This window comes from Crocuta crocuta, unplaced genomic scaffold (assembly GCF_008692635.1).
Source record: "Crocuta crocuta isolate KB4526 unplaced genomic scaffold, BGI_CrCroc_1.0 scaffold152, whole genome shotgun sequence".
NCBI lineage: Eukaryota > Metazoa > Chordata > Mammalia > Carnivora > Hyaenidae > Crocuta > Crocuta crocuta.
This window is the reverse complement of record NW_027528798.1, coordinates 5,819,077-5,846,355: the sequence shown is the minus strand read 5'-3', so window position 1 is coordinate 5,846,355 and position 27,279 is coordinate 5,819,077. Positions and strand designations below refer to the sequence as shown.

At 39.5% G+C, this 27,279-nt stretch overlaps 1 protein-coding gene across 5 annotated transcripts in view; it reads right to left on the bottom strand.

The window, feature by feature from the left end:
- Positions 1-293: 293 nt before the first annotated feature.
- UTP4 (UTP4 small subunit processome component) overlaps positions 294-27,279 on the bottom strand; it is a 30,287-nt gene continuing 3,301 nt past the window's right edge. For all 5 annotated transcript variants that reach the window (XM_077755664.1, XM_077755667.1, XM_077755663.1 and 2 more), the window contains exons 3-17: positions 25,243-25,434; positions 24,021-24,105; positions 22,649-22,738; positions 19,860-20,071; positions 13,956-14,127; positions 13,516-13,607; positions 12,226-12,322; positions 11,414-11,478; positions 9,336-9,458; positions 8,801-8,957; positions 6,675-6,781; positions 5,565-5,660; positions 3,109-3,294; positions 1,527-1,637; positions 294-495 (exon numbers count right to left, since the gene is read on the bottom strand). In XM_077755664.1, the coding sequence (XP_077611790.1) occupies positions 379-495; positions 1,527-1,637; positions 3,109-3,294; positions 5,565-5,660; positions 6,675-6,781; positions 8,801-8,957; positions 9,336-9,458; positions 11,414-11,478; positions 12,226-12,322; positions 13,516-13,607; positions 13,956-14,127; positions 19,860-20,071; positions 22,649-22,738; positions 24,021-24,105; positions 25,243-25,434 (1,902 nt within the window). In that variant the 3' untranslated portion in view covers positions 294-378. The remainder of the gene's footprint in view (positions 496-1,526; positions 1,638-3,108; positions 3,295-5,564; positions 5,661-6,674; positions 6,782-8,800; positions 8,958-9,335; positions 9,459-11,413; positions 11,479-12,225; positions 12,323-13,515; positions 13,608-13,955; positions 14,128-19,859; positions 20,072-22,648; positions 22,739-24,020; positions 24,106-25,242; positions 25,435-27,279) is intronic.

Sequence of the window (27,279 nt, the reverse complement as noted above, 5' to 3'; positions counted from 1 at the left end):
GGGCAGGTCCCCACGCCTCTGCACTGGCTGTAGGCAGGAGGCTGGCAGACAGTGAAGGTCATCAGCCCTCTGAAGCCTCAGGCATGTGTTAGGGAAGAGAAGATAAGAACCATCTTTTTTGCTCTGAGATTGTGGTCTAAAGAACAAAGAGGACAGTGAAAAAGTTGGACGAAGTTGTAGCTGCTTAGAACATTATCCCAACTACAAGTACCTTGGAATTTCCACTTACTTGAGTCAATGAAGGGAAATTACTGTCCATTATTTTGGAAGATAACATTCATAATGACTAGTCCTAAAGAATAACTTTGCTTTATTATCATGATTTGTGAAAACAAACAGGGCAGACAGTTCGAGGAAGGACACAGATCGTGCCCTAGTCTAGGTCCCAAATTTCTTCTTTTTGATGGGTGGTGGGAGCTGAGCGATGATGTCATCCAGAGGCCGTTCTACTGCCACCAGTGTTCTTTCATCCAAAAGATCCATGAAGAGCAGAGGCTGTAGAGAGATGATAATGACTCTACCAGGAGTTAGGCACCAGGGCTAGTCCTGAACAAACTAGAGATAAAAGGTCAGCCTCTTTCAAGGCTGGAGTAATCAAAATCTCTGACAATCCTTCCTGCCTTAGGACTCAAAATGGTTGGTAAAGTTGGGGGCTTTATGTTTTTATTTTTGATTTTTTAAAAGTAATCTCTATACCCAATGTGCGGTTCTGACTCACGGCCTCGAGATCAAGAGTCATATATGCTCTTCTGAGTGTGCCAGCTAGGCACCCCAAGGTTGGGAACTTTTAACTGAATTCACTAAAAATAAAAGATTTCAACAAGATTTTTCATGTTTTTCTGTATAGAACATCTGTTCCATAATGTCTTAGGAATCAAGACACTGACGGCTTTGGAGCCTAGATTCTTGGCAAACAGCAAGTTACAAATGAATCAAGAAATTAATCATACTTAAATAATTTACAGATGTCCCTCTTAAAAAAAATTCTTGCAGACCCTGGAGAAAATGTTCCAGGACACCCAAGGAACTCTAATCTGAGAAGCATGAAAATGGAACTTTGGAGCTGGCACAAGCAGCTGTAGTATCATAAGTTCAATGAATATCTGTTTCATATACAACGAAAAGCTTAGCCCAGAAAGGAAAAGTCACAATGAGTTCAATGACTTCCATTTGCCTGAAATTTATCTTGAGGAACATTCTCCACTTTGAAGTCACATTAAAAAAAAAAGAAGTAATCTTTCAAGGCCAGTTTTAAACACAAAAACACCACTGAAAATCCAATATAATTTCTCACTACCTATGTATTTCGTTTTGGGGAAGTATGATGTGCATGCCTCTAATCACCTCAAGGATAATGAAAATACAAACATAAGGAACAGATATCCTCAGAAAGGTACCTGTCTCCCCAAAACCAGGTACTCTGCATATAAAATGAGGGCACTCTTGTCTGTATAATGTGGAGCTTATTACATTTTGATAATATCACAAAGAAGCAACCGTCTAGAATATAATGCAAGATGTTTTACCTTATATATCTTAGACATTTTAAAGGCATGGGCGGTACGCCTCCTGATGACATCTGATTCGTTCGTGGGAGGAAGAGGATTGTAGAGTAAGGTTTTGTCATTTGGAAGAGGCTAAAAAGACAAAGACATACTGTTTAAATTGTTATTTTTATTGGGCTTCTACAGAACAAAGGACTATAGTGATTTTTCAGGCAAACACCACCTTCTAACCATCATATTAGACATTTACTATCTCCCTGGCTCTCCTTACTTCAGTAAGAAAGCTGTAGCCACTCTTCCAGCTATACTGTAAAGGGTGGGAGTATGAAGCAAAGAGCGTGGTACTCTATTCCAGCAAGATCAAACGGCCCAGATGGGGCTTCTGGCCAGTCTTGTCAGTAACACTTTGTGAGACAGGAACAAACTGGCATCTGCAGGAGCTCAGCCCATTCAGGCTCTGCTTTCTAGACTCTTCCCCCAACCAGATCACGGACAGGCCAAGTGACTAAATTTCTCCCCAAGCCAAAACCGAAACACCAACCACCCCCACTGATGTCACTGACACCTCAAGAGATGGCCTCTGGCCAAGCAAGTGATATTTCATCTCTGACTTCCTTGGGAAATAGCTCTGCCCAGCATGAGGAAGTGATGGACTTATCACCAATGCTTGACAAAAAAATATGGACAGCCCTGGGCTGAGTTACAAAGAGGCAAATGAGTGGGAGAGGCCCTTCCTGTATCACTCATCCTGCAGAAGGCACTTGTCAGCCAGCTCTGTTTCCCACGCCCAGAGGACACAGGGTCCACGAGATGAGTTCCAGTGACACATCATGCACACCTCCTTGAGAGCATCTGCTGCTTTCCCCAGGGGTCCTTCCACCCCCACCTTTACAGATACACCAAAACACTGTTAATGGTAACCTAAGCCTAAAGTGCATTATAGGCATGGCCACAGCTCATGGTGCTCCTAGAAATTATTAAGTATCTGCCCAGAGAAGACATATAAATTTGGGGTGAATCAAAATAGCAGCCAGCAGAGGCTGGAAACTAGAACTGAAAATGCTCACATCCCACCTACATCATAGCCATGAAGAAAAGAATTTTCCTGGCTGGGTTTCAAGACATTAAGACCAGCTCCTCAAGATTCCAGTGTTTCAGCATATTCAGGCAAGGGGCAAAAGTGGTCAAGACCTCAGCCTGTGTCTCCTTTGATAAAACTGTGCTGTTCAGTCACCCCAGGGTACAAAGGTGTAAGTGATTCAGCCCAATCAATGGTATTCCCCATGAGGGTTATCTTCTGAATACTGACGTAATCACATTTCTACTTAAGTTTGTATGTTCACAGGCAAAGCAGAGAAATGGTCAAAATCAGCAAAAACCAGTACATAAGGGCCTCTCCCTACCCTGGGAGCCTCAAAGGCCTGGGAATGAAAATAAAGAAATCTGCAAAACAAAAGTTCCTCTCATCTAAAGAATATGTCAGAACAATTTTATTGATTTTTTCCCTCTCTTAACTCATTGTCCTTGTTGCTTTTAGAACTCTGAAAATTACTAAGTACAGAAGAATCAGTGTGAGCACAGGTAGTAGTGGTAAAGAACTCACCAATGACTTGTCAATGATGCAGAACATATAGGCATCATGGAGAAGGATGTGCATTGGTCTCTTGGGATGAAAACTGATGTGTGTGATGGGAGTATCCCTTTGGAGCCAAAGGTAATGAAACCCTTGCTTCTGGATGGTCCGGCTCCACTCTGTATACTGTTTGTCTGGGATGCTGTACTCAAATACCTGAGGAAGGATATGACACAGAAGAAATGCAGGCTAGTACCCAGAAAACCTGGGAGAGTATCCCCCATTCCTAAACAGAAAATATCTATACAAGACCTGACTATATATATCACACTCAGCTTTATGCTTTCTACTGTTTTTAAGTAAAACATTTTTAAGGTAAACTATGGAACAGTAAACAATTAAAACAGCACAGAAAGGTTTATAATGTGGGGCGCCTGTGTGGCTCAGTCAGTTGAGTGTCTGACTTTGGCTCAGGTCATGATCTCACAGTTCATGGGTTCGAGCCCCGTGTCAGGCTCTGCTGACAGCTCAGAGCCTGGAGCCTGTTTCAGATTCTGTGTCTCCCTCTCTCTCTGACCCTCCCCTGCTCACGCTCTCTCTCAGAAATGAATTAAAAAAAAAAAACAAAAAAAAACAATTAAAAAAAATTAAGAAGGGTTTATAGTGAAAGGTCACCCTGTCATCTTGACATCTCTCTTCCCCAAGAACAGTCTATTTCGTTCTGTTTAAAGTTTATTTATTTTGAGAGAGAAAAAGAGCAAGCAGGGGAGGTGGAGAGAGAATCCCAAGCAGGATGTGCACTGACAGGGCACAGTGGGGCTCAGACCAAGAGATCATGATCTGAGCTGAAATCAAGAGTCCGACGCTTAACTGAGACACCCAGTTGCCTCAAAAGCAGCCTATTTCTTATTTACATCTTTCCAGATATTTTATGCATACAATATACGCTATTCTGAATGTTTCATTTTTCATTTAGCATTATATCATGGAGCCTGACCCATGTCGATACCAATAACTATATCTAAATATCACTCTTGCCTCCTTAAAGAACACATTCACTTTAAAGTGTCTAAATATCTATTTAAATATTTAAATTAAATATATTAAATTTAAATATTAAATTTAAATATTTAAAGTGTCTAAATATCAAGAGTGATATCTGAATATCACTCTTGCCCCCTGAAAGAACACATTCACTTTAAAGAACAGCCATTCACTCTTTGGATGTACCGTGATTTACTTAATCTCATCTGTTTAATGGGCACTTAATTTATTTCCAATCTTTCACTACTGCAAACAAGGCTGCAATGATGATCTCGGTATCAATGTCTTTTTGCACAACTCAAAGTTTATATCTATAGGAAGAACTTTTAGAATGGGAACTTCTGAATCAAAGGTTATGTGGATTTTTTTTTTTACATATCTCAACATGTCTTCCCAGCACTATATATTATCGACTTTACTGATCTCTGCTAATCTAACAGATACAAAAAATTTCTCACTAGCTTTAATAACTGAAGCCCTTAAGGGACCACTGCCAGGAAAAGGGATCAGGTGGACATTATGTGTAACAAAGACAAGCATGTGGCTTCACTAATCTTTCAGACTCTGGTCAAGGACAAAAACCCAGAAAACTGAAATGAGAGGTTTCATTTTCTAAATAGAACACACACGTATGTGCATGTATGAGATCATACTTAATCTTTCCAATAGCTTAGTGAGGAAGGTATTATGCCTGTTTTATGGATAAGGATATATAAGTATTGATCATTTCACAATGTGTTCTGTAACTCAAATATTTAAAAATTTTTTTTAAATCTTTATTTTTGAAAGAAAGAGACACAGAGTGCAAGCAGGAGAGGAACAGAGAGAGGGAGAAAATCTGAAGTAGGCTCCAGGTTCTGAGCTGTCAGCACAAAACCTGACACGGGGCTTGAACTCACAAACCACGAGTTCATGACCTGAGCAGAAGTTGGATGCTCAACGGACTGAGCCACCAAGGTACCCCGTAACTCAGATATTTTAAAGATCTTCTTACAATTTGGTATGGAAAAAAGCAGTAGGCTATGCACTCATTTTGGTAAGTCTGTTCTAGATAACAGACTTCACTATGGCCTGATTTCATTATTTCAAAACTGAAGGTGAAATACATGATCTTTTAGTCATTTCAACGCTTAGGACCTTATTCCATCCTACACCCTGGGTCTATGTCATCTATAGTCTAAAAAAAATCAGTAAAATGAGTACTTAAAAACTGCTCCTCCTTCCTGTACTTCTTTATAATCTCATTGCTTCACCATTCCAAAGTGCCCATCAAGCCAAAGGATATTACTGGCCTATAATGCATCCAGACTATACACGAAGTTTTACTTCATACGGGAGAAAACTACCTACTTTCAAATAAAAACTCCTCCAAAATTGTCATTATCTTAGCTTCTTAGTTATTATTCAGCAGAAAGGAATTAGAAAGCTCTGGGATCTCTTACCTGCTGGTCAGAGTGAGCAATGACAAGGTTGTTGGTATTGGGGGCGATAGCCAGAGCAGTCACAGGGAAGTTATAGGCAGGTACCGTGCAGTGGAGCTGAGAACAATTAACAGACACAAAAGATAACCCTATATATCTTTTCTCAGGAAAGATTTGATGGTCTAGGTCACTTGTTTTTAAATAGCGTTCCTTAGAACTCCAAGAGTTCTATGGAAATTCCCACAAACGTTAGGCGGTACCCACAAACAATAAACCTTAATGTTGTTTAAAATTAAAAACAAAAAAATAACACTTCCACAACTGATAGCATTTGCAGAAAACTTCAGAATAAAGGTTTTGGTGCTCTCTCTCATCTGTATGAATTGCTCATAAAAACATCTTTGAACAAGGAATCTGTCTACACTTTAAAGGAAACTAATGCCTCGATATGGACATTATGTACAGCTGCAAGACACGTGCACCACTACACAGTGTCAAGCAAAGCTCAAAGAGCAGTACACACTCCATGCCACAATGTCATAAAGATTAAGTTATGCAGTTAATAGACAAAATCACACTAAATGTTGCAGTTTGGTATCATTCTATAAACTTTTGATGCTTACTGCAAGTTGTGGGTAGTTCTTAACTGATTTTTATGATGAAGATGAAAACCTGTAAGGGATCATTAGTAATTCAATGTGTGAACTGTCAACAAGATCATTACTGATTAATGGAAAAGTACTTTCCTGTTATTCCTCTGTCAAACTTCTGTTTCATTTAAAAATACCTTGAGATTATGAGGCAAGCTGTTAAAAGAAAGTGTTACTATCTGCAACTATTCATCCAGGTAAATCAGAATTTTCCTCACCATAAGATAGAAATAACCTGGATGTGAATTCATCATCCACAAATCCTTGATTTCAAAATTTTGTACAAGAGTGTTTTCACTGTTCAACTGATTGACTTTAATGTTGCAGATTATGATTTTGGGCTCCAAACAAATAAAACAGGGAAAATTCTTAGTTAAAAAAAAAAGGTCTGGTCTTTTCCCAGGTCATACCAATTTGCCTTGAGTCTTTTAACTGCACGGCTAACTTCCTCCTGTTTCCTACTACTAAAACCTATGCTTACCTTTAGATGTTTTATGTTGTACACATGGACTCCAGCACTGGTACCTGATGCAGCTAGCCAATTCCCATCTGGACTGACTGCCAAAAGACACATGGATTCCACTGTCCCTATGGAGAAAGAACAATTAATCTCTGAATTCTGTGTCCACAGCCAGCCCTGGGCTGAATATGGTGCCAAATGTCAATTAAGACTTTTATTTATTTACTTTATTATTATTTTTTTAAGAGGGAGAAATTCTTTTTAAGTTTATTTTTGAGAGAGAGTGCAAGTGAGACAGAAGCAGTGAGCGAGGGAGAGAAAGAATCCCAGGCAGGCTCTGCACTGCCTGTGCAGAGCCGGATGTGGGGCTCCAATTCACAAACCATGAGATCATGACCTGAGCTGAAGTTAGGCATTTAACTGACTGAGCCACCAAGGCGCCCCAAGACTTTTAAATCACAACTGGATAACTTCTTGATAGTTTTGCAAATAAGTCCTACATATTAGTTTACTATTTTCATTTAATTAGCCATCCTTCATGTAAAGAGGAGCCAGAGATAAATCTGAAGGCGTCACTTGCTCAAGACTGAGTGAGACACTGTCCACTACAGAAATGGAGAATCAAGACAACAGCTACCTAAAGTCTGTATTTTAATTGTTTCAAACTCCTTTCCTACCAGATGGTTTTTGAAATATGTTTTTTAGTGTTTATTTATTTTTGAGAGAAAGAGAGAGCATGGGAGGGTCAGAGAGAAAGGGAGACACAGAATCTGAAACAGGCTCTAGGCTCTGAGCTGTCAGCACAGAGCCTGACACAGGGCTCGAACTCACGAACCATGAGATTAATGACCTGAGCCAAAGTCAGACACTTAACCGACTGAGCCACCCAGGTGCCTCATACCAAACGATTTTTAATCAAAGCTAAGGACAAACAGCAAGCTCAAAAGGCTTGACGCGTTATCTTTAATTTACTGGGTACCTGCTGTATATTTAACACTAAGGGAGCATGGGCACATATGAGCCATCTTTGTCATCAAGGGATTTTAAACCAATCTGGCAAAATGACGACTCGTGGGTTAAAAATCAAACAGTGATGTTATATGCCAAAATATGTGCTGCATACAACACCCCCAAAGGATGAAAAAGCTTTATAACAAGATATAAACCAGATACTAAAGAATGGGTGAAGCGGGTAGAAAAGGATGGAGAACAACATGAGCTAAGTGACAAGCACTGGAATACACAGGTTTGAGGGCTGTGAAGAAACCAGCTTGACTGTAAGAGGACAAAAGATGGAAGAACAACAAACAAAGTAATATCTATAATGCAGAGCCTAATTTTAAGGGATGCTAAATGCAAAATACAGAGTTTAAGTTTTTTTTTTTTTTTTTCTTTTTTAAATATTTTATTTATTTCTCAGAGAGAGAGACAGACAGCGTGAGCAGGGGAGGGTCAGAGAGAGAGGGAGACACAGAATTTGAAACAGACTCCAGGCTCTGAGCTAGCTGTCAGCACAAAGCCCAATGCGGTACTCGAACCCAAGAACCATGAGATCATGACCTGAGCCGAAGTCGGACGCTTAACCAACTGAGCCACCCAGGCACCCCCAGAGTCTAAGTTTTTTAATAATAACATATACAGAGACTCAAAATACACTGTCATTTATTTTGTGCTGATAGCTCAGAGTCCAGAGCCTGCTTCAGATTCTGTGTTTCTCTCTCTCTGCCCCTTCCCCACTCACACTCTCTCTCCTTTAAAACTAAATGAACATTTAAAAAATTAAAACAAACAAATAAATACACAAAAATATTAATGGCAGTTATTTCTGGGTGTCAGGATTACAGCTGATTTTAACTTCCTTCTTGCTTTGCTAACAAAACTCTAAGAAGGGTGATGAAATTTCTGGCCCCAAATAAGGAATCAAAAATCCAGTGAGAAAAGAGTAGGTGTAAGGAACATTTCAGATCTTATCAAGCGTTTTCACTTGCCAGATATCTCCTCCTACTTTAAACTGCAAACATGTGAGTATTTACAGGGTGGAAAAGAGCATTAGAGAGCCCCAACAATGAATGAGGTTTAAAAGGAAAAAAAAAAATGATACATCAGAGACTGACAACTGTCTCCTTGGCCAGTTACCAAGTTCCCACCTGACTGAGGTTGGAAAGTATGCAGGTGCTTGAAGCTTCCTTCCAATAGCCGAATGATATGCAGAGACCCTTGATTTGATGCCACAAAGAGCTTTGTTGAATCTTCAGAAAATAAAATCTGAAGGGCAGAACGAAGGAATGCTGGCATTTTGGAAACCTTGGGGTGAACCACAGTAAAAACCAGTAAGAGAGAGAAGATCTAGAATCCATCAAAAATAATCACAGCCAAGCTTAAATGACATTAATGCTTCCTTTAGCTATGGAAGCCAACTGATCGCAGAACACTAACCTGCCCAGTGTAACCTTTTCATCCCCCCTTTCATCTCTTCAAAAGTCTAAGCTTTATTGCCACTTTCTAGCATTTCCCTATGTCTCCAAAAACATAATCAATTCAAAATGGAAATAAAATGCTGTTTTGTAACAGGTATCCCCAAATAACTTTTCATGATTCACATCCAGTATGTTCTACTTCACACAAAAATCACACACTTAAGTAATTTTTTCTTGTTCAACCAGACATTGGGTTATCACTTACCCTTTGGAGGCTTAAGTTGTCATTTTCATAATTCAACCGATAAAGAAAAAAACGAGAAGTTGTAGAATAGGCTATCCAACTTCCGCAAGGGGAGATACAGCTGCAAATAATGTTCTCAGGACCCTGGCAATGTTAGGAATCAGGATGAATATTCACAAAAAAATTCATTATGTCAAGGATCACTATGACACAAATCCTCAAGCTATTGCCACTCTAGACATAACCACAAACATCTACACATAATCTTGACACTCATATGCTATGTGTCACTAGGATTATTTCAGAGGTACAGCACCTGAACGGTGTGGCTTGATTTCCAAAAACAAGAACAGAGGTCTATGAATATTGCAAACTTATCTCAGCCCTTTGTGTATATTTAAAATTTTTTTTTAATGTTTTATTTTTTTTTTAATTTTTTTTAATTCTTTTTTTTTTTTTAATGTTTTATTTATTTCTAGGAGAGAGAGAGAGACAGTGTGAGCAGGGGAGGGTCAGAGAGAGAGGGAGTCACAGACTGAAACAGGCTCCAGGCTCTGAGCTGGCAGTCAGCACAGAGCCCGACGCGGGGCTCGAACCCACAAACCGCGAGATCATGACCTAAGTGAAAGTCGGACGCTTAACCAACTAAGCCACTCAGGCGCCCCCTTTTTTTTTTTTTTGAAAGAGACAGCATGAGCAGGGAAGGGTCAGAGAGAGAGGGAGATGCAGAATCAGAAGCAAGCTCCAGGATCTGCGCTAGCTGTCAACACAGAGCCCAATGTGGGGCTCGAACCCACGAACCGTGAGATCATGACCTGAGCTGAAGTCAGACGCTCAACCAACGGAGCCACCCAGGCCTTTGTGTACCTTAAAGATAGCTTCATACTAAATCCTAACTAGAAATGTGAGAAAATAAAGCATTTAGAACAGTAAGCCTTTCAAGGTCAGGTGACTTGGAATACTAATTTTCTGGGTTTTGTTTCATTTTGTTTATGATACCTGCTTAATAACCTGTAAGAAATAATAAGCAAAATAAATCTGAACAATAAAGGAAAAGTTCAATGTAACGTTTATATAATTTGAAAAACTCACAAAATATCTAAATATATGTATGTATGTATGCATACATATACACACATACACTCTGTCATACAGAAAAATACCTGGAAGAAGATACAGCTAATTAATTAATTATTCTAGGAGAGTGGACAAGAATTTTAAGAGGCACTCAAGAATATAATCTATGAATAGCATATGAATTTTTTATAGTAAACTTGTATTTACAAATATTTGTGTAATTAAAGTAAGGATATTTAGGGGCACCTGGCTGGCTCAGTTGGAAGAGTATGTGATTCTTGATCTCAGGGTCATGAGATCAAGCTCCATGTTGGGTACAGAGATTACTAAAAAAAATTAAAACTTAAAAAAAAAAAAAAGACATTTAAAAGGAAATCACAAAGCAGTTTGCATGTTATATCATATTCTCATTACTGTAGAAAGAAAGGATATACACACGCACACATGGGTGAAAATTTTTTTTGGAAGGGTATGTAAGAAACTATTGGCAGTGATTATCTCTGGGGAGTGGGACCAGAATTCGGGTAACAAGGAGGCTTATTTTTCACTGTATACTCTAACCATTTCAATTTTATAAAAATATACAAGTTATCTGCATAATAATAACAAAAAAACCCCCACACCAATAAATTCTGAATGTCTTATTTTTTAATGTTTATTTATTTATTGAGAGAGAGCGAGAGAGGTACAGAGTGCAAACGGGGAGAGGCAGAGAGAGAGGGAAACACAGAATCCAAAATGGGCTCCAGGCTCTGAGGGGTCAGCACAGAGCCTGATGCAGGGCTCGAACCCAAAAACCGTGAGATCATGACCTGAGCAGAAGTCGGACGCTTAACCGACTGAGCCACACAGGAGACCCTCTGAATGCCTTACTTATATTCATAGGAAACCTAGTTCTGTTGACATAGTACTTCATTCAAATAATTGAAGATTTTATAGTTTTATGCTGCCAACTAAGTAGCCCTCAAAATTCATAATGAGAAAACTTTCAGAGTCTGAACACACAGTTAAAACTTCTTTACCTTTGTCTTGAGGTGCAGCAAATGATCTGCATCTTTAGAAAGTGGAAGGGTATCCCCATTTTTTCCTGGAACAAGAAATTTCCCTGAGTTTTTCTTCTCAAAGAAATGTTATTAGTACATTTTTCTTCTAAAAAGTCATTCCTGGGTAGAATGAAATCTCTACCACTGGAAATAAAAATGTCTGAGATAGTAAATGGAGTTTTCTGGCTTTAAAAAAAGAGGAAAGCAGTGAGTACTTTCTTAGCTTCTACTTAGGCACCTCAGATGTGGCCCGTGGTATATCACTAATTCTCTGAAGGTACAACATACAGTGAGGCATTAAGGTGGGTGGGAGTGGGGTTTATGTGGCCTCAACTTCATTTGCTCATTTTGGAACCTAAACCAAAAGCCTCTAATTTACTATAAAAGAACAGAACCCAAACATTTTCTCAACAGGTCATACAAAAGGTCACTAGGCTATAACACCAGTAAGATCCATGTGACCTTCTTTTCCATGCAGGGCTGTCACCACCCAATATTAAATCTTGTCATTTTCAGCAGCCTGTTTTGCTCCCAGGGCAACCCTCACCTCCACTATACTCTGCAAAGCACCTTACAGAATCCTAAACTTTTAGGATATGACCCAGTAACCCGCTAACGATTCTAACAGTCTGAAGAACTCCTTTGCTCTGTCCCATGGGTATGAAAACCATAAGTTGCCAAAGACAGAAAAAACTACTTCCATTTTTCCACAAGCAGAATTTCAACTGCAATTCTAATCCCTTGCTTCTCTCTCCAGTCCTTTTAGTGGGAAAGAATTTCTTCCACTGTACCTGTTGCTACTGTAGATCCCAGTCGCCAAAGTTCCAAGTGATGAGCAAACTGGAAAAGGAGAAGGTGCCTCTTTTTTGAACAGGAAATGAGACGTCGCTGTATCCAAGAATTGAAAAATAATAAATAAGCAGGGTTATTTACTGCCTCAGTACTAGATACAGCAGCAACATCCTTGCACATTTTTTACTGATGAAATCCAATTATTTCACAAAAATGTCCTCAGTACTACCATATGCCAGCGCTGTCATAGGGCCTAAAGCGCATAAAGATAAATAAAAACACAGCTACTGCCCTCAAGCTTGTAGTCTAAAAGGGTTGACAAAGAATTAAACAGGCAGTTGCACCAAGTGTGTTAAGAATATTAATAGGGCTAAGCATAGCATGTAATGACAAAAAGTAGAAAGGATATCTAACCTGGCCTCATAAAGCTAAGACCCCAGATGAGGTTCATTAGTAAAGACAAATCAGGCAAAAAAAAGGTAGGGCAGGACATTCTAAGCAGAGGGATACCATGTGGAATAGCTCAAAGGTAAGAGAGCATTACAGAGAATAAAAAGTCTTTCAGCACACTAAACTGGGTGGGGGTGGGGATGAGGTACAGCATGTGTTTGACAGGAGAGGGGAGAGAAGATGCTCGAGGACCAGGGCCAGACCAAGACAGGTTTCAGAAGCCATGCTAAGGAATTAGGTCTTTATCCTGAAGCACCAGCCAAAGGTTTTTAAGCATGGAATGATGAGCAAAGCTGTTTTTGAACGGATCAATGGACAACAGGCTGAAATGGCACAAATGGAAATAAAAGATTATTAGCAGGTGAATCCAGTTGAGAAAAGACACTGATTCAAACCAGGATAACGGCAGTGTAGATAAAGAGAAATGACTAGATTCACAAGACAATGAGGAGGTAGAAGGTTTACTGGTTGAATGGAATGTAGAAGCGAGTAGCAGAGAGAAGGGTTTCTAACTTGGGAAGATGTCCTTTTACCTAGAAAGGAACACTGGAGGCCTGGGTTTTCATGCTCCCACCCAGAATAGAGTTCAGCCTTAAAAACAAGCAAAAACAAAAAAAACCCCACAAAACTCCCCTAAACCACAACTATTTGGAAGAGGGAATGAAAGGGAACTAGGAGTGTTGCTATACATCTCTTGGCCCCTGTAAATGTTTTTACAGGACGCTTACAAACAGAAGAACGAAGAAGGCAGGTAACTACACAAGTCCTATAGATGTGCCCAGGAAGCGTGAGCTGTACTCAAGACAGAGGAACAGTGGGGGCTAGGGGACAGTACTTACGTGGGGAAAAGTGATTTTTCGGAGAGCAGCATCGTAATTCTTAACCTCCACCTTCTCCATGAGAGGACGAATTACTAAGTGGGTGTCAGTGCCTGAGGTGGGAGTGGGAAGAGAATGGAAGGCAGCAAAATTAGGAAAAGTCCCATGTGGAGCGCCTGGGTGGCTCAGTCAGTTGGGTGTCCAACTTCAGTTCAGGTCACGATCACACGGTTTGTGGGTTCGAGTCCCGCTTCGGGCTCTGTGCTGACAGCTAGCTCAGAGCCTGGAGCCTGTTTCAGATTGTGTTTCCCTCTCTCTCTGACCCTCCCCTACTCACGCTGTCTCTCTCTCTCTCTCTCAGAAATAAATAAAAAACATTAAAGAAAGTAAAAAAAAAAAATTCCCATGTGAAAATAACCAGAGCTGGTTAAAGCAGCAGCCTGGCAGAGAGTGCAACCTACCTCCAGATATCAGTGCCGTCGGGCTGTGGGCCACGGCTCGAACATCATGTGTGTGATGCTGGAATGGCTTCGTCCGCACCCACTGCTTCTCACTGCTGTTGGAAGTCACAGAGACCAGCTGAAAATGGAATACTGTCCCCTCGGCTGTGCCCACCACGAAACTGTCTTCTTGCTGAGAAATTAAATCATTAGGGAGGTACATTTGAGCAAAATAGGGCCCAGTTTGAAAAATGTTCCTGAGGTTTTCTGTCTGCACAGCTTAGGGGAAAACCTATGCCCAAAACTGGAAGGTAGATTATGGGGTTTATTTACTCCAGAAGCTGACAATTCCATTAGAGAAACAAGCTCATACACAGGTAATAATGTGCCCTCTACTGACAAAATTAACAATGTGTACCTCAAACGGTCACAGTGCTTTCAAATACACAAACTAGACCTCATTAAAAGAACAACAAAAAAGATCACCTAGGAGTAAATATAATAGTAATAAAAACATATCATCAAAAAATTTGGAAACAAGGATTCAGATACATGTGTGCCAATGTTCATAGCAGCATTATTCACAAAAACCAAAAGATGAAAACCCAAATGCACATCAACGGATGAATAAACAAACATAATCAGTATATACATATAATGAAACATTATTCAGCCTTAAATAGGGATGAAAATTATGGTAATGATATTAACATGGATGAACTTTGAAAACACTATGCTAGGTACAATAACCCAGACCAAAAAAACAAAACAAAACAATTATTATATGATTCCATTTAAATTGGGTACCCAGAATACAAATTCACAGGGATAGAGAGTAGAATAAAGAATAAAAGGGCCTGGGAAAAGGGAGAAAAAAGGAGTTATTTTTTAATTGGTACAGTTTCTGTGTGATAAAAAAGTTCTGAAAATGGACAGAGGTGATGGCTGCACAACACTGTGAACGTACTTAATGTCACTGAATTATACTTAAAAATGGTTAAAATGGCCTATTGTCTGTTATGTACATAAATGCTTTTTTTAAAAAGTACTGGGAATATTGGAAGAAAAATTGCAAAACTGTAGTCAAAACTCTGAAGCTCACTGCCTTCTTTTCAGGGATGAAGAGAGGGTGGGCTGAGGAGGGAGGCAAGTAGCCTGGTGAGTATCACACAAAGACCCAAGTGCCTGGTCCTCAGTTTTAGGCTCTCTCTTACCAGGATGTTGAATACTGTGATTTGTGTTCTTCTTAAAAGGTCTCAGTATGTCCACAACTTTTAAAATTCCTCTATTCGCTCAAAACTGTTCTCATCTTAACTCCAGTTTTTAAAAATACATTTAACTTTGAGCAGGGGAAAAAAATAGGATGGATATTTGATAAGGTAGTGATAAACCTAGGAACCTGGACCAGCAGCTAACCAATCAAACAGTACCAAGACTAGGTTAGCCAGTTACGAGAAATGAGATGTGTAAACACATATGAATACGTAGCTGGATCAACTACACACTTGCTGTGCTAAAAACTATATATACGTCATATAATCTCTAGTCCTTGAGTAACTTGCAAGGCTAAGTGGCTACTTGCCCTACGAGGAAAAACTGTGAATGACTTTGAAATGGGCATAACAAGTACTGCTATCCTTGTCTACAGAGCTCTTTGACTGTCTTGGAGCCAGTTTACAACTCTGTAAACTGTAGTACCGAGAGCAAGGCAAAACAAGTTTGCTTGATGGAATGCAACTGCTAACTGCTCTGTGGACACTGAGCCTTGCAACAATTTGTAAATTCATTTTAGTATTCCTTTTTTTTTTAATTTTTTTACATTTATTTATTTTTGAGAGACAGAGAGAGAGAGTGTGAACAGGGGAGGGGCAGAGAGAGAAAGAGACACAGAATCTGAAGCAGGCTCCAGGCTCTGAGCTAGAGGTCAGCACAGAGCCTGATGTGGGGCTCGAACCCACGAACCGTGAGATCATGACCTGAGCCGAAGTCGGACACTCAACCGACTGAGCCACCCAGGTGCCCCTCATTTCAGCATTCCTGATGGCCATAGAAAATTCTGTGTTTGTGAAATTGTCCTTTGAACTGCTTGTAACATCTTACTGGTTTCCTCATTAGTTAATGAGTTACAGAAAATCTCTGATATTTCCATTTCATGTTTGTATGAGTAATGGTTTTATTCCCCTCCCCCCAATCATCATTTAATAGCTCTTTACACAGGTAAGGAACTGAAATTTCAAGAGGTCTAGAGATATGACAAAGATACAAGGCCATCTGCCTTCAAAGCCTTTGCTCTGGTCACACCACACCACCTCAATCTTGTGCCAGCTCTCTTTGAGGTAATTTATAGGCACATGATGGTGAGAAGGAAAGCAAATCCGAAAGATAGCAGTTAAGTTAACCCAAACCAGCCTCTCCCTCACTTGCTCTAAGGATACTATTTGAAAACCATTATCCAAGGAAAAGTGGAGATATTGAGCAGCTTAGGAACTCACACATTATCCTCCACATCCAACTAAACAGTTCATTTATATATAGGGGGGAGGGAGGGACAGTTTGCACAAATTCCCACCTAAACAGAGGGACCAAAAAGATAACTCTAACTCACTCCACACATCATCTTCCCCAAGTGAAATCATAAAAGAACTGAAAAGGAAAAAAGCAAAGGCCTGTCTTAGGGCACAGAGGGAACAAAGCAAGGGGAAAACTGACCTGAAAAGGGAGGGGTAAGTGTCATAATTTAATCACAGAATGACTGTTTCACACAGAAAAACAATCTCAAGACTGACCTCTAAATGAAAGCAAATCTTCCCTACAACTCTGAAGAAATCAGTACTTGCCTACTTGATAAGGGTGAAAGACATCTAAGAAGATCGAAGGACTGGGTATTTGCCACCATTCAGTCTTCACTCACTGAAAATCCATTTAAAAAAATCTACAAACAGGGGTGCCTGGGTGGCTCAGTTGGTTAAGCATCTGACTTCGGCTCAGGTCATGATCTCACGGTTCGTGGGTTTGAGCCCCACGTCAAGCTCTGTGCTGACAGCTCAGAGCCTGGAGCCTGCTTCTGATTCTGTGTCCCCCCACTCTCTCTGACCCTCCCCTGCTCACAATGTTTCTCTCTCTCAGAAATAAATAAAAAACATTAAAAAAATTTTTTAAAAAATCTACAATCAACTGTTCTGGCAAGAAAGTGTAGTGAAGCCTCGAAGTTAGGATCAATTTAAAAAAAGACATGAAAATGCCAAAACCACACTATGTGCCAGGTCCTGTACTTAGCACTTTACATGCACTACCCAATTAATCCTTCCCAAACTCTGTGAAGAGTTCAAAACCAAGTATGCCTTAGTCCATAGTGTGTGATGAGCATTTGGAGGGCTGGAATTTGTATAATTACATTTGTCCTCTTAAAAAAAAAAAAAAAAGTACTACAGGTCACTGACTCTCAGGCATGTATTTGCCCACATTTAATTATCTCTAAAATCAGGATATCTTCTAGCTGTCAGCCTGTACATATGTAGTATCTTCAAATAAAGAGCAAATATCAAACATGCAGAATGGGTGGCTGGTGTAGTCAGTTGAGCTTGCAACTCTTGATCTCAGGGTCATGAGTCTGAGCCCCAAGCTGGGTGTGGACCCTACTTAAAACAGTAACAACTTTTGACTGGTTGTCAAAAACCTGAAAGAAAATCTTGGGACTACAGCGGAGCATCATCTACCAACACTATGGACAGCTAGGAGGCACGTGTGGGAAACACAGACCCAGATGATGGAGGTGAATGGGGATTCAGAGTCCATCTGTACGTGTGAAGAAGTTTTGGGAGAACCTTATTCACTTTATTTCATTCACACTTACCTTGTTATATATGCACAAGAGTAACACTATAAAAATGTATGCTTAGGTCTCAAGGAGCTCCTCAATAAGTAAAATATAAATTCTATGTTTAAAAAAGCATTGTGTTAGAGTTTATATCATAATAGTCTGTATCATACACTTACAAAATAGAAATTTTACATTTTAAAAAAAGCACTGTCATAGTTTAATTGGCAGGGCTTCTTCTTTCCCATGATAACAAAATTTTGGCATGTCTTATAATCATCTGTGCCTAACATTCAATGCAATACAGTAATTACAGGCACATGGTAAAATAAAGATCAAACAGCAAAATGGTATACAGTACAAATTAAGCCTGCCTCCTGCCTGCCGGCCCCAATTTCCCCCCTTTAAAAATTACCATTAGCCTTTTTAAAAAATGTTTGCTTATTTTTGAGAGAGAGAGGGAGAGGTGCAGAGAGACAGGGGGCCAGAGGATCTGAGGCGGGCTCTTCGCCGACAGCCCAGAGCCTGATGTGGGGCTGGAACTCATAAACTACATGATCATAACCTGAGCTGAAGTCAGATGCTCAAACCGACTGAGCCACCCAGGCGCCCCTACCATTAGCATTTTAAATCTTTTCAGAAATGTTATAAGTATATATGCCAGCAAAACTACATATATAGAGAATATCAAACATACAAATATCTAATACAAAGCCTTCCTCTCCCTTTCTTAACAATGTATTTTGGTAATTGTTACATAGTAGCAAATATTCCTATCTTCCTTGGTCTTTGAAACAAGTGCATGATATTTGAGTAATTACACTTTATAACAGCACCATGATGCCTGAGTGGCTCAGTTAGTTAAGCATTTGACTTCAGCTCAGGTCATGATCTCACGGTTCATGAGTTTGAGCCCCGTGTTAGGCTCTGTGCTGACAGCTCAGAGCCTGGAGTCGACTTCAGATTCCGTGTCTCCCTCTCTCTCTGTCCCTCCCCTCCTCAAAAAATAAACATTAAAAATACTTTTTAATGGCACAAAACTTAGTAATTAAGTCTTAAGTTTAATAATTACAACGATTTTGGACCAAAACTATTTTTATTTTTTAAATCTTTTTAATTTTATTTCTTTTTCTTTTTTTTAATGTGCATTCAGTTTTGAGAGAGCACTTGTACAAGCAGGGGGAGGGTCAGAGAGACGGGGGGACAGAGGATCTGAGGTGGGCTTTGTGCTGACAAGAGAGAGCCCAATGTGGGGCTCAAACCCACCAACCATGAGATTATGACCTAAGCTGAAGTCAGATGCTTAACTGACAGCCATTCACGCATGCCTCAAAACTCTACTTTAGAAATAAAAATTCTCCTGCTCCTATCAACTTGTTCTTCATTACACTTATATGTGACATCTAAATGTTTCACAGAGCTTTAAGACCCATCAAAATGGTCTCATGGAAAACCTGTTAAGTGGGATAGAAAAAATTTACAAGCAACAAAAGCAAGCATGAGCGATCTGTACACTAGATATTACATGTGCACACTTAAAAGAGCAAATAAGCCTCAAAGTAAGACAAAGGATCTTAGTCAGCAAATCTCAAAGTCACTTTCCATGCCCCACTGCTAAAATACCCAAAGGTTTCTGATTAGGAATTCATGTTACAAAAAGGGAAGAGTCACACTTGTTTAACAAAAGTCTGCTTAAGTCTTATTGAAATAGGAAAAATTTAGTATTTTCAAAATCTCTACAAAATTATCTCCTAACTTCCCAAGATAGGAAGCAGGAGAAGAACTGAACAAAGAGAGGAAAACAGCACTTCTCAAGATTCTTCTAGGATACTTGTGGCCTATCTAAATCAGACTGGATTAATTGTACGTGGGGAGTGTCTGAAGAAAACCTCTCTGCTAACCAATCTAGAGAATATTCTCTAACTAGTTTTTAGGAGATTAAGAGGGTTCAAACAGATTACCTGGGTTTCAGATGCATTTTCCTAAACTCGTCTTCCTCCAATGCAACACTGAGGATTAGGGAACACCGTGTCACATTACTGATATGGGCCTTCTCTACTCATCCCCCAGGTGGTATAGGAACTGTTCAAAGCAGGGACCATACTCACATCAGATACGGCAATAGACTGCACATCAGCATTTGCAATGAGATGGTTCTTCACCAGTGTCCCAGTGGCTGAGTCCCAGAACTGCACCTTCCCAGCAGAGTCCACACTTATGACAGTGCCATCAGACAAAAAGGCCACGCCCCATATGATACACTTCCGCTTAGACACACCCATATACTGCCTATCCACCAGCATCTTATGAACAGCGCTCCCTGAAAAATAAGAAAAGCCCAAATTTGAATGGTACTTACTTCTTTTGTCTTCAAAACCCGCCTGTGGCAGCCATCTATTAAGTCAGCTGCCTGAGCACATACCACAAACAGCCAGTAAACAGTAGTTATAGTAGTTATGGTGAACTCAGTCTCAGAACCGAAATGGTTACCTAAACATTGTGGGGGAGGGGTAGGAGAGATAGCGGGAGACAGAAATTTGCAGGGCAGGGGAGAAGTGAAATGGAAAGAGACATTCGAGACTTCACTTAAAATTGCCTAACTGCAGTGCATGTGACACTGGCTCTTTTCTAAAACCCTACAGAAAGGGGGAGAATAAAACAGTTGACAAAATTTGGAGAATTAAAAAAGCAAATGTGGAATGGTAACTGACACAGCAGAGTCCTAAAAGTAGTATGTCCCAAGTCAACAGTGGGAAAAACCAAGAAGCCACTTGACTTATACCATGAAATTCTCAGAAGACGTGGGAACTGCTGACCCCCAAAACTCTGGAAACAGAAGTCAAAGTGCAACTAAAAGGAGAAATTAGGTTGAAACTAAGCTTATGAAACTTAAGCATCCTTCAGATACCTATCCCCTAACTAAAAGACCAGGCAACTTCCCAACTCCACCTCAAACAAAACTGGAGACTTACTCTCTGAAGAGAGATGCCAGGAACAACTGAGGGTAGGATTACTAAATGGAAAATTATCTGATAAAGTGAAATGTTACTAACTGAATGTTGAGAACACCAGTTTTCTTTTCAGAATGTAGATAGAAACGCTTATCATCATCAAGTAGGAGAATTAAAAAAAAAAACAGTTCTGGGAAATAAGACCAGCACAAGAAAGATGATTTAAAAAGCCAAACTCTTTAGAGGTTCCCAAGCTAACGGTCCAGTCAGATTATTCTTCAGTGGAGCCCATGAGAAGTAAGCTCCACTCCTGTGGTGAGGAAAGTAATCACTAGACAGGTGAATAAAGCCTTAATATGAAAGGTAGAGACCAGAGAGTATGCTAGAAGAAAATAAATACCAGAGAGTAAACAGAGACAAAATGAAGAATACTTGACAAATATAATCTTGAATAGCCTTAGCAAGAGAAGGCAGTATATAAGGAAACAAACAAAAAAAGCCCTATAAAAAAGAACACTCAGGAAACCAAAAAGAACTTTAGAAAAGACAGAAAATGAAAAACTCAGTAACAGGATTCAAAGATAAAGATAAAGGGTGCTTGGCTGGTTTAGTCAGTAGAGCGTGCAACCCTCAATCTTGGGGTTCTGAATTGGAGGCCCACACTGGGTAGAGAGAGTACCTAAAAATGAAATCTTTTCAAAATCAATCAATCAATCAATGATAAAGTAAAACTCTCAGGAAATAAAAACTCAAAAGGATGAAAATAAGAGGGGGAAGGGCACCTGGGTGGGTTGAGTGTCCTACTCTTGATTTCGGCTCAGGTCATGATCCCACAGTTATGAGTGAGCTCTGTGCTGCTAGCATGGAGCCTGCTTGGGGTCCTTTCTCTGTCTCATCTCGGCACGCACGCACACTCTCCCTTACAAAATAAATAAATAAGCTTTAAAAAAAATAAAAGAAGGCTCTGGGAGAGCATCATTCAAGAAGATAAAAGTAGTGCCTGGATGGCTCAGGTCATGACCTCAAGGTTCAGGAGTTCGAGCCCCACATCGAGCTCTCAGCTATCAGCACAGAGCCTGCTTTGGATTTTCTGTCTCTCTCTGCCCCTTCCCTGCTTATGCGCTCTCTCGCTCTCTCAAATAAACATCAAAATACATGTATATATACATATAAAATTGGTAGAAAAAAAGTCAGATCTATATGAGCCTAATATATGCAACTGGAAGAACCTGATGAAACAAATACATTTACAAATGTGGAGGCAAACATCAAAGAATCAGCTAAGAGTTACAGATTGTTGCCTTTGAGGAGCGAGAGAAAGAGATACAGGGGGACTCCTGGTTCTTTGTAACAAGCCTCAAGGAGTTCTTTGACTATGTGTGTATAACAGACAATAAAAAATTTGCTTAAGCATGAAGAAAAAAAGACTAATGAGACAAACCTGACCTTTTTTACTTCCTATCTCAGATGAGATTACAGACGGGCCTATCTACCAAGCTGAAGTCAGTCTCATACCTGAAGAATTCCACAATGCACTTCGTCAGGTCAAGAACAGAGAAAGTATATGGTTCTCTACCTTTCTGACCTCACGCCTCACCAATTATGCTGCCAAGACCTAGTGTTCTTCAGAGACACTTACTTCTACCAAGGTCTGGTATACGGAAGTATTTTAACTGATCGTTAATAGGGTGATTATCGCTCCAGGGTGAATTTTCATATGAATGAATTCTTATTAGATAAAAAATATGTATCTGACTGAAGAAACAGGATTCCCCCAAAAGCAGCAAAAGCAATCCAAGAAAAGAGTGAAATTCATGGCTAACATCTCAGAAGGTTAAAGAGAGGTTAGGCCCTAGAGGTCAGTAAAAGCACAAGGGCTCAAGCTTTCGGAAACTAACAATGTGAATCAAGACCCAAACCCCAAATGAACTGAGAAAAACAGTCACCTGATTTGACATCAAACACACTAATGTAGTCTATGGAGCCAGCTGCAATGTGGGTACCAGAAGGATGCCAGCTGAGACTCAGGATGCGACCTTGGGAGTTGTACAACAAAAAAAGAAAAGGACATACACATAAATACACAGTAAAGGGTAACTGAGTTCTCCTTTGACAATTACCTACAGGTCTGGTGTTCTACACTCAGCTCTCATCTACCACACTCTGCTGAAGAACTGTTTTATAACAGATGAGGATCAACTCTGCCCTGGAATCCATAATGAAGTACTTAATATCACTTTAATAATGTAGAAACGGCTGATGGGAATATAAAGAAACACAACCTTTTGAGGGTGACCTGTTAGGAACATAACAAAATTTAAATGTGCATATTTGGCTCAGCACTTGCACTGGGAATTAATCAAGGAGAAATACTTGCAAGAGTGTTAAAAAATATGTATACCAGAATACTCATTGCTGCCCTGGTTGTAGTAGTAAAGAAAAAAATTAACATCCATTAATAGGAGCTTGGTTAAAATAGATTATGGAACACCATCAAATGGAATGCCATGCAGACTGGCATGACTGACAGGGAAGGATGTCTGTGATAGGCCAAGTGAAAAAACAAGACCAAGCATTCCTGTGTATTCATTCATATGAATATACAATACATCTAGAAGATCATTTCCAAAATGTTGCCTACAGAGTAGAATGAGATACTTTTTCTTCTCTTCTAAAATTCTAAACACATGAATTTCGAATAAGCATTATATCACTTTTATCATCAAAAAAGAACACCCAAGGGATACCTGGGTGGCTGAGTCAATTAAGCATCAATGCTTGATTTTGGCTCAGGTCATGATCTTGTGGTTTGTGGGTTCAAGCCCCACAAACATTGGGCTCTGTGCTGACGGTGTGGAACCTACTGGGGACTCTCTCTCTCAAAATAAATAAATAAACTTAAACCAAGACCGGCTGGCTCACTTGGTGGAGCATATAACTCTTAATCTCAGGGTTGTGTGTTTAAGCCCCATGTTGGGTGTGGAGATTACTTAAAAATATTTTAAGTAAAGAATAAAATATTTATTTTTTCTTTAAAGAAAAGAAAAATTAAAAAAAGAACACTTAAACGGCATTAAAAACAAAAGGGACTCTGATTAGCCGATGATAAATATTACTTAAGCAAGCAACCACCACTAAGCAACGTGACAGAGAAAGCCTAAGTGGAGGATGGCTTTGAGCACATATCCTGTACTCCGATAAAGTTAGCGTGGAGAGAAAACATTACCTGGACCCACAGGAAAACAGCCCATCCCCAGTGGCACAGAAACATAACTTCTTATTGAGGCTACTCACTGCCCCCACCAAAATGACCCTTACTTTTCTGCCGATCAAAATTTCTTTCAAACTGGATTTTGTCTGGGGTGATTTGAAATAGCTTCACAGATCCATCTTCACAGCCAACCTATCAGAGAAAAATAGAAAATAGAGAAGATAAGCATTTTATAAGGCTAAATATATATATATTTACAAATATAAACATTTCTTCCCTAAACCTATCACTTGCTGTGAAAGAGAAAAATAGTTTGTGAGAGAAAAACAAAAATTTACTGGTACCAAGAAACTGGTAGTGTATTCCTGGCAGCCTTCACATCCTAGCCAGAAAACAGGCTAATCAGTGGCCTAATTCCTGTACAGGACATGGAAGAGAAGTAGTATTTCACAGCACATCTCTGCTAGAGACCCACAGCCTAAATAAAGCACCCAATAACTATACAATATAAACGAAGACACATCAAGATATTGTAGAAATTAGTGCAAATCAAGTAAGAATCATAGATTTATCCCAGAAAAATGAAACCTCTGGAAGCACTCATTTTAATAAGCCTATGTGTGGGGGGATGGGTAGTCTTCTCAGTCTATACTCAAACAATTTTTGAGATATTGTGGTAAAACAGTTCCACAAGTTAACTTTAGGAAGGACCTCTCAGAAATTTTAACACACGTTAGTATGTTCTCAATCTACAGAAGAATTTCATATTAACATGCCATATTCTGAATTGATATTTATCATAAAACATAAAGCATAATACAACAAAAAACAGCCTCCACATCTCCCAATTCCAACTAGTTTGAGAAATGCTGAACCTAATGAACCCTCTCATTTCATAAATGAATAAACAAGGTCCAAAGTAGCAGTAGAAAGGATGCAAAAAGACAAGAGATTTTTCAAGTTTTGTTCGTTTGGTTTTTGAAAGAAAGTTCAAGTGGGGAAGGGGCAGAGAGAGAGGAAGAATCCCAAGCAGGATCCAAGCTGTCAGTGCAGAACCTGATGCAGAGCTCAAACTCACAGAATATAAGATCCCGACCTGAAATGAAATCAAGAGACGCTTAACCAACCCAGCTGCCCCAGGACAAGAGATTTTTTTTAATCCTCAGTATCAACTTCAATCTTGTACTGCCATTGCTGGAATCCACCTCAGAATGGAGTTGCTACATGTCATAATATAACTTAACTTTACTCTCCTGTAAACACAGGGAAGAATGTTTAAGTGAGCACAAGAGAATTCTTGTTTTAAATTACCAGTAGTTGCTTACTGACCAAAAGTTGAGAGCCACAGGGGCTGACAGCCATGCTCCAAATGGGTCCTCCAAAGGCATCTATGGCATACTTGATGTTTAATGCCTGCAAATCATACTCGATAATCTCTCCATTGAGTCCAGCACTAAAGAGTCGCTGTCCTTTGGCCCAACACAGAGCTTCTGTAGCCCGAGACTCATGACCTGGAAAAAACTACAAAAACACGGTAACATGTTAACCCACCATGAACTTATCAGCTAGCAGCACTGAGTGGTCACAGGCAACATCATGAAAATTGAACACTTGCCTAGAAATGACTAGCATGGGTTTCTGTTCTACCAGAAGTTCATGTCTATTAATATTTTCATTTTTTAGATTCAAATTTTAGTTACCTATCCAGTTGGTTTCCTTTTTCTAGGACTTGTCCTATAAAACCTTTTCAACAGAATGAGGTTTGTATCCAACTGTATTTGATACATGCAATTTTTAAAAAATCAGTGTAATTGGATGATGGTTTCAAAGTATACATGTACGTCAAAGTTATCAATGTATATACTTTAAATTTTTTTAAGTTTACTTATCTATTTTGAGAGAGAGAGAGCGTGCACATGTGGGAGGGGCAGAGAGAGAGAATTCCAAGCAGGCTCCCCACTGTCAGCACAGAACCCGATGAGGGGCTCAAACTCATGAACCATGAGATCATGACCTGAGCCAAAATCAGGAGTCATTCACTTAACCAACTGAGCCACCCAGGTGCCCCTTGATGTATATACTTTAAATACGTGCTGTTTATTTTGTCAATTTTACCTAATAAAAAGTTTTTAAAAAAATAAAATGGGGATGCCCAGTTGGCTCAGTTAAAAAACATGTGACTCTTGAATTCAGGGTTGTGGGTTTGCCCCCCACACTGTGTATAGAAATTATTAAAAACACAACAAAAACAATTTTAAAAAAATAAGTGATATAGATCACTACAACTTCTCATTCAAGTCTCAGATTTCTTTTTTTCCTAAAGATTTATTTTTTTTTTTTACATTTTATTTAAGGTTTTATTTATTTTGAGAGAGAACGAGCAGGTAAGGGGCAGAGAGAGGGGACAAAGAATCCCAAGCTGGTGCACCAAGCAGCGCAGAGCTCTACGTGGGGCTTGAACCCACAAACCGTGAGATCATGACCTGAGCCAAAACCAAAATCAAGAGGTGGACACTTAACCATCAAGTCTCAGATTTCTAAGTGCTTTCTCAGCACTTAAAAAGTTTTCACGGAGGGGCGCTTGGGTTGTTTAGTTGATTAAGTGTCTGACTCTGGATTTTAGCTCGGGTCATGATCTCATGGTTTGTGAGTTCGAGCCCTACTTCAGGTTCTGTGCTGTCAGTATGGAGCCTGTTTAGGACTCTCTCTCTCTGATCCTCTCCTGCTCACTCTCTTACTTTCAAAATAAATAAATAAACTTTAGGAAAAAAAGAAGCTTTCATATATATCAAGACATTTTATTCTTATATCTGCTCAGCAGAAAAGGGACTGAATAGATACAATTTTTCTTCTCTTTACTTGCCATGACACAAGTACTTGTAGGTTAATGGCTTGCCCAAAGTGCCACAGTCAAATGTGAAGAGAACATTTTAATTCTTATTCCAAGTTCCTACTCTTTTCACTCTAACGGATACAATTTTTTCTTGTTCTGAGTGTGATTAATAATAGTAGGGAAGGGACTATTGATAAAACAAAAGACTAGATTAAATTAATTATTGTTGAAAAAAGAACAGATGAAGAAGAAAACAGGAGACACTCAGTAAACAATGATTGACATATTCACTAAATAAATATTCACTCAGGAGTGGCTTTGTACTAGGCACTTGCTAAATCCTGGGAAAAGTCATCAATTATCACTGATATGGCTCCTGTTTTTTTTTGTTTTTTTTTTCAGGCTACAACACTCTGTTTTTTATTTTTGGGGGTATTTTAAAAAATATGTTATTTATTTATTTTTAATTTACATCCAAGCTAGTTTTAGTGCAATATGGCTCCTGTTTTCATAAAATTTGAAGTTCAGCGGGG